Below are 12,469 nucleotides of genomic sequence, written 5' to 3'. Positions count from 1 at the left end.
ATGGCCACTCGGGGTCCAGAGTTCTCCAAGTAGAGCCTAATTATTGATCCAGCTTTCATTGAGCACCAGCTGTGCTATCCATTGGGGAACAGGAAGCAGAGGGTCATAGTCACCACCCTTGGGTGATTAGCAGGGAAGCAGGCAGGTAAAGAAATCAGGAGACAGCCCTGACTGGTTTGGCTCAGTGGATAGAGCGTTGGCCTGCGGACTGAAGGGTCCCGGGTTCGATTCCGGTCAAGGGCATGTACCTTGGTTGCGGGCACATCCCCAGTGCGGGGGGGTGCAGGAGGCAGCTGATTGATGTTTCTCTCTCATCAATGTTTCTAACTCTCTATCCCTCTCCCTTCCTCTCTGTAAAAAAATCAATAAAATATAAAAATTAAAAAAAGAAAAGAAATCAGGAGACAGAGAATGAAGTGCCACTGAACATGTTGTGTGTACCCAGAGCATGGGAGCTGGCCAGGGCTCTGGGGTAGTTATGCAGAGGGCATTTGAGCTGGGCTTTGAGGCTGCATAGGAGTCCTCCCGATGGGGAGGGCTACAAGAGGCAGAGTGCTAACGAACAGGTGTTTAAGAAAAAGGAAATACACTGGGCAGCCTTGTCCTGTTGTCCGCATAATTCTAACATTTGTGGAAAGCGTACTCCTTGCCAGGTACCAGGGCTAGGCAAGTGGTAGTTTCCCTTATCATCTGCCCTTACAGGATGAGGAAGTAGTTTCAGAAACGTTAAGGGACGTGCCTGAGGTGACAGGGCAGGTTTGAGGGCGCGGGAATGCCTCCAGAACTCCCGTGTGGATATACTCCAGGAACTCCCTCCTGCCAGCTTTGCGAAGGCTTTTTGGAGTGAAGCTTCAGAGGCATTTGAGCTTCCTTCTCCAATGTCTGATTCCCGAGAAAATCCAGCTGCCTGCTGGGATTTGAAACGGAATTTAAGTCTCTTTTTTGATGTCTGTAAACTCTACCCGGGGTTTGTTAATTAGTTCAGTTATTCATTTAGGAAACATTGTGTGAGGCCTTGGGATATAGAAATATTAAGACTGTCCTCCCCTCGGTGCTCAGTGACCAGGGGTCTAGCAGAAGTGAGATGTGGGGCCCACATCAGGTAGTCTGACAGATACCACCAGCAGAGGGAGCCAGTGCACGGAATCACTAATCCAGGTACATTTCACTTTGATAGAGCAGGTACATCTTCTACAGGTGTTGTGAAATTCAAGTTTTATAACTCAGGGAAATTGTCGAGTGAGAGAACTCTACGGTGAGTTTTTCTGTAAAGCAAATCTTTACTTGCTAATGGTTTTTTTTTTCATTGACTCTTGACACTTTTAGAGGTTGCTGGCTTCTCTTGAGATTTTTAGGAAAGTCTACTTATACACACAAAGTTTTGCATGCAATGTCAGGGGGTCTTGGACACCTTAGCCTGTTCTCGGACCCCTAATCTTGTGGCAGGGAGTTTTGTATATCGGGTTCCCCAGAGGAAACCTGAGAATTCTGTCATGTGGCTACGTTATTCTTCTGAGGTCCTGTAAAGTGAGAATAAGGTATTTTCATTAATAATTAAATCATTAATAGTATTAGGGTCCGAAAACATTGTAATTGGGTTAAAAACACATGCATTTCAAGAGGAAGTGCTGTGGAGAGCCTTTTTCCTTTAAAAGTATCTTGTGTGTCTGACCTGTTTATGTACAGTGTTCCTGATTCCTGATTAGTTAGATTTCTTTCTGGGAGTGGGACTCGGCCCCTCCTTTCTCTCTCCCCTATATCCACCTGATAGACCTCTGAAGGGCTGGATTCAGCTCCTCAGTGGTGTTTGACCTGCATGGTAGTAAACATTTTTTTGTAATTAGTTGCCAACAGTTCATATACAATGTCCTGGCTACCTGGCCCATGTTCCTGAGTGGCGGGAAGCAGTGGGAAGTGAATGGCAGCTGACTTCACACACCGCAGTCCCCATCACTCCCTACCGCCTCCCTGAGTGTGTATTTTCCACGAGGCCGGCACAGCTCTTTTTCTTTTTCTTTCTTTCTTTTTTTTAATATATATTTTATTGACTTTTTATAGAGAGGAAGGGAGAGGGAGAGAGAGTTAGAAACATCGATGAGAGAGAAACTTCGATCAGCTGCCTCCTGCACACCCCCTACTGGGGATGTGCCTGCAACCAAGGCACATGCCCTTGACCAGAATCAAACCCAGGACCTTTCAGTCTGCAGGCCGACGCTCTATCCACTGAGCCAAACCAGTTAGGGCCGGCACAGCTCTTTTTCATATAATCTACCCACTTAGCTCATTTGTTGAACTTGACAGTCTTAAGAGATATTTTCGGTCCTGAGCCTGGTCTGAGGAGGCCCTTGTTAGGCTAAGGAGTTTGTAAACTGGGTGGACAGGCCTCCTAGAGCCCCAGGGAAATTGGAGCTTCTGCGAGTGTCTCTAAATGCTGTGTGGCCGGGAGCCTGAATGGGTGAAGGGGACCAGTGCTGTCCTCCGGAACAGGGGAGTAACAGGGGAGTTCCTGTCTGTCTGGCCAGGCCACCAGTCCCTCACGGTCTCTGGAGACTCAGGAAAGATTTTCTTTTAAATATATATATTTTGCCGAAACCGGTTTGGCTCAGTGGATAGAGCGTCAGTCTGCGGACTGAAAGGTCCCAGGTTCGATTCCGGTCAAGGGCATGTACATTGGTTGCGGGCACATCCCCAGTGGGGGGTGTGCAGGAGGCAGCTGGTCGATGTTTCTCTCTCATCAATGTTTCTAGCTCTCTATCCCTCTCCCTTCCTCTCTGTAAAAAAAATCAATAAAATATATTTTAAAAAAATAAATATATATATTTTTATTGATTTCAGAGAAGAAGGAAGAGGGAGAGAAAGATAGAAACATCAATGATGAGAGAGAATCATTGATCGGCTGCCTCCTGCAAGCCCCCCACTGGGGATTGAGCCTGCAACCCAGGCATGTGCCTTTGACCGGAATCGAATCTGGGACCTTTCAGTTCACAGACTGACGCTCTATCCACTGAGCCAAACCGGCTAAGGAGACCCAGGAAAGATTTTTAAAGCCAAAACTAACCTTCCAAGTATGAGTGTTGTCACAGAGGGTGAGCAGCTTCTTCCTGGCTGCACACTCAGGGCTCCCCCAGTCCTCTCTTCCCAGATGTTGGGGGTTCTTTTGCACTAAGAAATGAAAAACAGCTCAGGAATGTGGGTCCAAGGCAGAATCCTTAGCTGGTGCCCCCTGCTGCCACTTCCGGTGAGTGAGTCCTGTTTCTGACCCCTGGTGTCTCGTCCTTGGTGATTGCCCAGGTATGATCTTTGCCTCGTGTTACGAGAAGGCCAGGTCTTCTTTCCTTCTCTCCATTTCCCCAGGACCTCCGACTGCTGCCCATAGTGGCCATCAGTAATCAGAGCCCCTGGGATTGGACACAGTCCCCAAAATAAGTCAGACTCCAGATGGCTAGGTTTTGGCTCTTATCAACCACCCATTTCCCCCTTTCATTTGTATTTTTTTTTAATTTATCTTTATTGTTGAAAGCATTACAGATGTCCTCCCCCGCATTGACCCTTTCTAGCCCACTCTCCCCCGCACCCCAGGCCTTCACCACATTATTGTCTGTGTCCGTGGGCTATGCATATAGGTTTTTTTGGTTAATCTCTTCCCACCTGTATTTTTAAATTTTTTTGATTTAGACATTTATGGAACCTGATCAGAGACTTCTGGTGAATTGTGGGTTGGAGGTTGAGAGAACAAGGAAGGGACATGGAGGCTCCTTCAACGTTAGTTTTCTCTGGCTGGTGATGAAGGGTGTTGTGGAGGGAACACTGGATTGAGAGTCAGGTGTTAGCTGTGTGATTTGGGCTTCCCGTTGAACTCCTCTGAGCTTCATTTTTTCTCATTTATATAATGGAAATAAACCTCTTACATTGTCTGCTGTCCAAATGCCCCAAAAGGCCAAATGAGGACAGGCATTTGAAATCATTGGATAAATTATAAAACTAAACAAGATAAAGTGTAGGTCATGGTTGAACCAAGAGGCTGATGGGAACTGGGGAACGACCAGTTACCTGTTATAGGAAAGAATGGTTTGGGCATTTCTGCAGAGTAGACATTTGGTGCTAATTTATGCACATTAGTTGGTTTTGTTTGGCTGGGGGTCAGATGGGACTCCCTGATGATGTGCCGTCCACAACAGAATCAAGAAAACCACATGGCTCGGTACTGTGGTCCTTCCAGAATGGAACTAAAGGGGACAGGCTCTTGAGAGGCACATTCCTCGTCCACACGTAGAGGTGGTGACAAATCCATCTCACAGGGTGGCCAAGAAGATCGGGTGAGAGAGCGGATGTGAAATAGTTGTTATGGTGCCCAGCATAGAGGAAGTACCCAGTACATCTTACTCTCATACATTCGTGCCACAAACGCGTATGGTGCCTGCCCTTCTGCCGTTTACACGGGCACCCCTCACCCAGCTAGTCCCACCGGTCCCGAGTGATGGACAGAGATGAGGAGGGGGCAGGTGTAAGTACTAACGGATAGAACGTCTTCGGTGCATTTGAAAACAGTAACTGAAACTGATTCCCTGGTCGGCTTGGCTCAGTGGATAGAGCATCAGCCTGCAGACTGAAGGGTCCCAGGTTCGATTCCGGCCAAGGGCACATGCCTGGGTTGCGGGCTTGATCCCCAGTAGGGGGCGTGCAGGAGGCAGCCGATCAATGATTCTCTCTCATCATTGATGTTTCTATCTCTCTCTCCTTCTCCCTTCCTCTCTGAAATCAATAAAGAAATATATTAAAAAAAAAAATAAAAAAAAAAAAAAGAAAAACTGAAACTGATGAAAAGTTGGTTGGCTTTACATTATCATCAGGACATTGGCAATTCTAAACAATGTGCTCCCCTAGATACACATAGTTCCCACTGTCCCCCCAACCAATGGTGACCTTTCTAAGTGCCCCACGTGAAGTACCCACCAGAGTTGAATCATGTCCATATTCTTGGTTCCTTTCTGTTGTATTTCTTTTTAAAAAAATACATCTTTATTGATTTCAAAGAGGAAGGAAGAAGGGAGAGAGAGGTACAAACATCAGTGATGAGAGAGAATCGCTAATAGGCTGCCTCCTGCACGCCCCACACTGGGGATCAAGCCCACAACCCGGGCAATGTGCTCTGACTGTGAATCGAACCTCCTGGTTCATAGGTTGATGCTCAGCCACTGAGCCACACAGTTGGACGGTAAGTACACGGCAGAAAAATCGGTACCCTACGCATTCTGTTTTACCTTATTTGTAACTGTTACTGTCTAATTGGCATTTTAAAAGCTATTTTCTATCAATAGACTTTATGTTTTAGATTTTTACAGAAAAATTCAGCAGATAGTTCAGTTTCCATTTACCCTGCACATACCCAGTTTCCCCTATTGTTAACATCTTACAGTGCATTTGTTACAGTTAATGAGCCAGCGTTGAGACATTGTTATAACTGAAGTCTCTAACTTGTTCACATCGCCTCAGTTTTTACCTCTGGCCTTTATCGGTTCCGGATCCCGCCCAGGACACCATCCTGCGTTTGCTCTTCTGCCTCCTTAGCTGTGACAGTTCTCAGACTTCCCCTGTTTTTATTGACTGTGACAGATTGGAGGCATACTGGTCAGGCATTTTGTAGAAAGTCCCTCTTTGGGGATTTGTGGCTTTCTGTACGTATTTTCAGTTATTTACTGGAAGCTTACTATAGGCTAGTCATCGTGTGAGGCTTTGGGGATGTAGCAGTGAACCAAGGCATTTACAAACAACATTCACACGTTGGTGACAGGGACTCAGTTTCTTCTGAGCGTGTGGGTGGAGGGGTGGTGGTGGACTTTGTGGAGAGCTCTCAGGGTGTTTCTAACTGGCTTAGGTCTGGCCTCCAGCCCGCCTCACAGGTCTCCCCGCCCCCCTACCCTGGGCTAATATGGCTCCTTCGTTTGTCCACAGAATGTCCTGAAGGAGCATGCTGACGACGACCCCAGTCTGGCCATCACTGGGGTCCCCGTAGTCACCTGGCCAAAGAAGACTCCAAAGGTAAGACGCAGGTTGCCTGACGCTGGGGGACCATGTCCACGGCCTTTCACATCTGTATGGTGAATGTTGACGTTTTCAGGAGGGATTCCTGGGAGAGGGCACTCCACTTAAGATGGTTTTAGTGATTTGTTCATTGCCAAGTGTTTGGTTTTCGAAAGGAATCCTTTTCCCTAGCGTGAGGATTGCAGGCAGTGCCTCCTGGTGGTCACTCAGGAAACGGGGGCGAAGTGATGCCTCACCTTTCCCTGCGGTGAATTTTCTTCTCCTTCCCTTTTTTCTTTCTCCCCCGACCTCTGCTTTCTTTTCTTCCAGCTGCTTCGTGCAGTTTTCTCCTCTTTTGAAAGTGACCTTTTTTCTCTTTGTGAAGTGGATGGATGCTTATCGTAAAAAAAGTCTAATCAAACAGGAAAGGATAAAGACACTGGGAAGAGCCCTAGCCGGTTTGGCTCAGTGCATTGAGCATCCGTCCATGGACTAAAGAGTCATGGGTTCAATTCCGGTCAAAGGCATGTACTTGGTTTGCAGGCTTGATCCCAGGACAGCCCGGTAGGGGCAAGTGCAGGAGGCAACCAATCCATGTGTCTCTCATGTCGATGTTTCTTTCTCTCTGTCTCTCCCCCTCCCTTCCACTCTCTAAAAATCAATGGAAAAATATACTTGGGTGAGGATTAACAACAAAAACACAAAAAGAAAAATAGACACTGGGAAGAATACTAGAGACATCTCTAGAACTTATGGGGAGCAGGTTGCTCTGCCTAGTCCTCTACCTCCCTTATCTTATTTAGTCCCCACCTCGAAGTCCACCATCCAGAGGAAACCAGTCAGGTTTGGGTGTGTCTCCTGAAGGCTGTGTTAGGCTGGAATTCATATGTATATACCCATCCATCTACCATCAGTCTGTCTGCACTCAGCTCCACTACTTTCTTTTTTTTTTTTTTTTTAATGAATCTTTATTGTTCAGATTACAATTGTTTCTCCTTTTTCCCCACATATCTCCCCACCACCCAGTTCCTACCCCCCCCTCTTCCCTTACCTCCCCCCCCCCCGCTGTCCTTATCCATAGGTGTATGATTTTTGTCCAGTCTCTTACCATACTCCCCACACAGACACCCCTTTCCCCCTGAGAATTATCAACCCATTCCGATTCTATGCCTGATTCTATTAAGTTCACCAGTTTATTCTGTTCCTCAGATTTTTAATTCACTTGACTTTTAGATTCACTTGTTGATAGATATGTATTTGTTGTTCATAATTTTTATCTTTCTTCTTCTTTTTCCTCTTTTTAAAGAATACCTTTCAGCATTTCATATAATGCTGGTTTGGTGGTGATGAACTCCTTTAGCTTTTTCTTATCTGTGAAGCTCTTTATCTGCCCTTCAATTCTGAATGATAACTTTGCTGGGTAGAGTAGTCTTGGTTGTAGGTTCCTGCTATTCATCACTTTGAATATTTCTTGCCACTCCCGTCTGGCCTGCATGGTTTCTGTTGAGAAATTAGCTGATAATCGTATGGGAGCTCCCTTGTAGGTAACTAACTGTTTTTCTCTTGCTGCTTGTAAGATTCTCTCTTTGTCTTTTGCTCTTGGCATTTTAATTATGATGTGTCTTGGTGTGGTCCTCTTTGGATTCCTTTTGTTTGGGGTTCTGTGCGCTTCCTGGACTTGTAAGTCTATTTCTTTCATCAGGTGGGGGAAGTTTTCGTTCATTATTTCTTCAAATAGGTTTTCAGCATCTTGCTCTCTCTCTTCTTCTGGTACCCCCATAATTCTGATGTTGGTACGCTTGAAGTTGTCCCAGAGGCTTCTTACACTATCTTCAACTTTCTGAATTCTCTTCTCTTCATGCTTCTCTGGAGGAGTGTCCTTGGCCTCTTTGTATTCCAAATCTTTGAGTTGATTCTTGCAATCCTCTAGTCTGCTTTTGGGTCTCTGTATAATATTTTTTATCTCAGTCAGTGTATGTTTAATTTCTAGTTGGTCCTCATTGAATTTATCGGCCTTTTCCATGAAATTCTTGAAAAACCTTATAACCGTGGTTTTGAACTCTATGTCCAGTCGCTTGTTCTCCTCCATTTCTTTGGTTTGTGATCTGTTTCCTTGCCTTCTCATATTCTCTGCTTCCCTAAGTTGGTAGGGTAGTTTTGTGTACTAGGTGTCCTATTGGTTCAACGGGTCAGCCTCCCAGTTACTTGAGGTGGACACTCTTGGTGTACCCTTGTGTACTGTGTGTCCCCTAGCAGGAGCTACAGCAAGGGCTAGTTTTCTCCTCCTTTGCTTGGGCGGTTTTGGAGCAGTCTGACTGGAGCTGCAGTTGGTTAAGCTGCTCCAGAACAGGCCATTTATATGCAAAAGCCGCTGTGTGGAGCCTGGGAGGGTTTGTAGAATGTGCGGGGCGGGGCCTCAGGGCGGGGTGGGGTCTCAGGGCGGGGCCTCAGGGCTGGGAGGGGTCTCAGGGCGTCACTAGGCTGGGGCGTGGCCAACGGCGATGGCTGCCGTCAGCCATCTCTGCCTTTCCACGTTTCCAAGTCCCTGCGCCCCGCGCTCCAGCGCAGTAAACAATGATTGCTGGGCGCACCACTGCAAAAAAGTCACTCTCACTTTCCGACCCGATGGCCGAGAGTCCAGCTTCTCCCCGTAGGTGCCTGGGTCCCCCGAGTGTCCCCAGAAACTGGATTTCAGAGTGATTGGGAGCTTGTCTCCCTGCGGGTTGAAGAAAAGTCGCGCACCCAGCCGCCCGCCGCCGGCCCGATTCGCGTGCCTCCGTACCTCAGCTTTTCAGCGATTGTGCTTCTTTCTCTTCTTAGTTGTAAATCTTCCACTCAGCCAGCTTTCCCGTGGTTCTGGGTGGTAGACGTTTTTGTCTTTTAGTTGTATTTTTGAAATTGTTGTGTGAGGCAGCAGATTAGTTGTTTAACTATGCCGCCATCTTGGTTCCTCCTCTCCACTACTTTCTTGAGCAAGTTACATAAGCTCCCAGATCCTTACCTTCCTCATTTGTAAAAAGGGGTTACACCATATATTCTTTGAATGGTTGCGGTGAGGACTAAATGAGATAATGCACACAAAGTCCTTAGGACAAGGACCGACCGATGGTTAGGGCTCTCCAAATGTTAGTTGTAACTTCAGCAACCTTCTCCTTGATGGGTATTTTGCTAATTTCTGATTTATTTTAATTTTATTTTTTTGCCCTTCTATAAATTACTGAGAGTAACATTCTACATCTGCGCTTTCCAAAATGGTAGCTACTAAGCTGTATGTGACTTGAGCACTCGAAATATGGCGAGCAGTGCTGTACCAGTAAGTGTGAATACACAGCAGATTTTAATGATTTATCCCAAAAAAGAACAGTGCAAAATATCTCATTAATTTATTTTTTATGTGATTGCTTATTGAAATTACGGTTGCCAGATTTTTTTTAAAAGATGCCCATTTAGCCCTAGCCGACTTGGCTCAGTGAGTAGAGCGTTGGCCTGCGGACTGAAGGGTCCCTGGTTCGATTCTGGCCAAGGGCACATGCCTGAGTTGCCGGCTTGATCCCCAGTGGGTGGCGTGCAGGAGGCAGCCGATCGGTGGTTCTCTTGCATCATTGATGTTTCTGTCTCCCTCTCCCTTCCTCTCTGAAATCAATAGAAATATATATTTTTTAAAAAGATGCCCATTTAAATTTGATTTTCAGATAAACAACAAATAAAATTTCTAATATAAGTATATCCTACATATTACATGGGATATACTTACGCTAAAAAAGATTATTCATTATTCATCTCAAATGTACTTGGGGGTACTGAATTTTTTTAAAATCCTCACCAAAGGACATGCTTTTTGATTTTAGAAAGAGGAAGGGAGAGAGAAACATGAATGATGAGAGAGAATCATTGATCGATCGGTTGCCTCCTGCATACTCCCCACTGGGGATCGGGCCCACACCTGGGCATGTGCCCTGACTGGGAATTGAAACGTCAACCTTTGGTGCCCAGGAAGATACCCAACCAACTGACCCACACCAGCCAGGGCTTTCCTACCTGTTTAAATGTGGCTACAGGAAAGTTTAAAATCTGTACGTGGCTCACATTCTGTTTCTATTGGACAGTGCTGTTCTGGGTTATTCTTTTTACCTTTGTTTGTCTCCTTAGGGTGTATTCATTCCTAAATGTGGATCCACTGGGAAAAGGGCACTCATTCCTCGTGGGTATTGGATTCTAATGCTCTGAAGCTTAGTGGGAGTTTAGGAGGCAGTGGGAATGGAAAAGGATTCGCCTCCCTGACTTCTGCCTTTAGGTCCCCAGTCTGTGGAAGCGTTGGAGGGTTTTAAAATTGGCTTTCCCCGACATGGGCAATAAATATAAATGCCATTTAGCAGACCACAAACTGTTCTTGCAGACCTAGCACCTTGAAACAACCCAGCCAGGCCCCACAGCTGTGCTGAACCTGAAGAGGAAACCGTGGCTTTGCCTCACTGCCTCCAGGGGAAGGAGTAGGGTTTGCAGAATGTGGGCTGTTAAAGAAACAAACTCACCATTACCCACTGTCATCTCACAATCCATGGAGAGGTCCAAAGGGGAAGTCACTTCAGGACTGTCGTCTGTGCCTGAGACCCTCAGCCCACTCCTCAGGGGCATATAGGCATTTAAAAAAACACACAAAAACACACTCGAACCTCTGCCCCCTTTCATCCAGAGGCCTGGAAACGGCAAGCTGCTTCTGGGGTGAGTAGCCCTTACCTCGAGGAGGATCGGTTATAAGCACTGGCCTATATCCAACTTGGGCCTGGATGGGAAAAGTTGGAGCCCTTAGGCATCTGGGAAAGAGTAGGAGGGAGAAGGAATAACCTTTGACATTCAGCAACACTTATGGGGTACCAGTCATTTTTTAATAAAACAAATGTTATTCACATACCATACAGTTCTCCCACTAAAAGTGCACAATGAGCTGTTTTTAATGTAATGAAAATGATGAAAGAGTTGTACAAACCATCACCACAACCTAATTTTAGACCATTTTTGTACCCCCTTCCCCTAAGCTTTCTTTTTTGTTTGTTTGTTAATCCTCACCCGAGGATATTTTTCCATTGATTTTTTAGGGAGAGAGGGAAAGACAGAGGGAAACATCAATGTGTGAGAAACACATCGATTGGTTGCCTCCTGCACGCTCCCGGACCAGGGCCGAGGCCGGGGAGGAGCCTGCAACCGAGCTACGTGCCCTTGACCGGAGTCAGACCCAGGATCCTTTGGTCTGCAGCAGGCTGACGCTCTATCCACTGAGCCAAACCAGCTAGTGCCCCCTAAGCTTTCTTTTCCCAGCCATTGCTAATCTACTTTCCTTCTCCATGGATTTGCCTATTCTGGGCATTTCGTAGAAATGGAGTCATACAGTATATGGCCTTCTGTGATTGGCTTCTTTCACTTAGCGCCATATTTTTGAGCTTCATCCAAGTTTAGCATGTATCAGTACTTTATTCCCTTATACGGCCGAGTAATGTTCTATTGTATGGCCACATATCACATTCTGTGTGTCCATTCATCTGCTGATGGGCACTTGAGCTATTTCCACTCTATGGCAATTGTGAATAGTGCTGCTCTGAACATTTGTGAACAGGCTTTTACGTGAGCCTGTGTCTTCATTTCTCTTGGGTAGATACCTAGGCAGGCGTAGAACTAGCTGGGCAGATGGTACCTCTATGTTTCACTTTTTGAGGAACTGGCAGGCAGTTGTCCACAGTGGCTGCCCCTTTCTCCATTCCCACCAGCTGTGTACGAGGGCTCCGACTTCTCCACATCCTCACCAACACTTACTTGTCTGTCTTTTTTATTAGGGCCATGCCAGCTCCGTCTTTTTCTTTTTAATTTAGTTTATGTTTCCTATCATTTCTTTGAAGTTTGTTGTGTGGGTTTGGCAGGGCCACCCTAACAACGTACCACAGATCACGTGGCTTCAACGACAGGAGTTCATTTCCTCACCGCGCCGGAGGCCAGAGGTCTGAGATCCAGGTGTCAGTGGGCAGGATCTGTGTGTTTCTTCCGAGGACTGTCTTTGGCGTGTAGATGGCTGCTGTCCCTGTGTCTTCACATGGTCTTCCTTTTCTGCTCCTCTGTTTATAACGACACAGCCATACGGAGTTAGGGCCCCACCATCACAACGGGTTTTAACGTAGTTACCTTCTTAAAGACACATCTCCATTTGGAGGTGCTGGAGGTTCAACATAGGAATGTGGGGGTTGGGCACCATTCAGCCCACAGCATTTATTGTAAATGATTTCAGAGTCCAAAAAGGTATAAATAATAGACTAATGAATACCATGTCCTCCCCCCTCCCCCCCCGCAGCCCCCAGTTCTAGAAATAAATGATTTCCAGGACAGCCCAAATCACCTGGATGTTCCTCCTCAGTGTATGAACCAGTGTTTAGATCTTATTTAAAACCCTTACAAGGAGGCC

General features: G+C 46.3%; 1 protein-coding gene across 1 annotated transcript in view; it reads left to right on the top strand.

The window, feature by feature from the left end:
* The window catches only part of KDM2B (lysine demethylase 2B), a 91,073-nt gene that overhangs the window by 43,700 nt on the left and 34,904 nt on the right, over nucleotides 1-12,469 (top strand). The window contains exon 12 of the mRNA XM_054712644.1: nucleotides 5,953-6,039. Coding sequence (XP_054568619.1) covers nucleotides 5,953-6,039 — 87 coding nt within the window. The remainder of the gene's footprint in view (nucleotides 1-5,952; nucleotides 6,040-12,469) is intronic.

The sequence above is a fragment of the Eptesicus fuscus genome, chromosome 23, assembly GCF_027574615.1.
Source record: "Eptesicus fuscus isolate TK198812 chromosome 23, DD_ASM_mEF_20220401, whole genome shotgun sequence".
NCBI lineage: Eukaryota > Metazoa > Chordata > Mammalia > Chiroptera > Vespertilionidae > Eptesicus > Eptesicus fuscus.
This window is presented reverse-complemented; position numbering and strand designations above follow the sequence as displayed.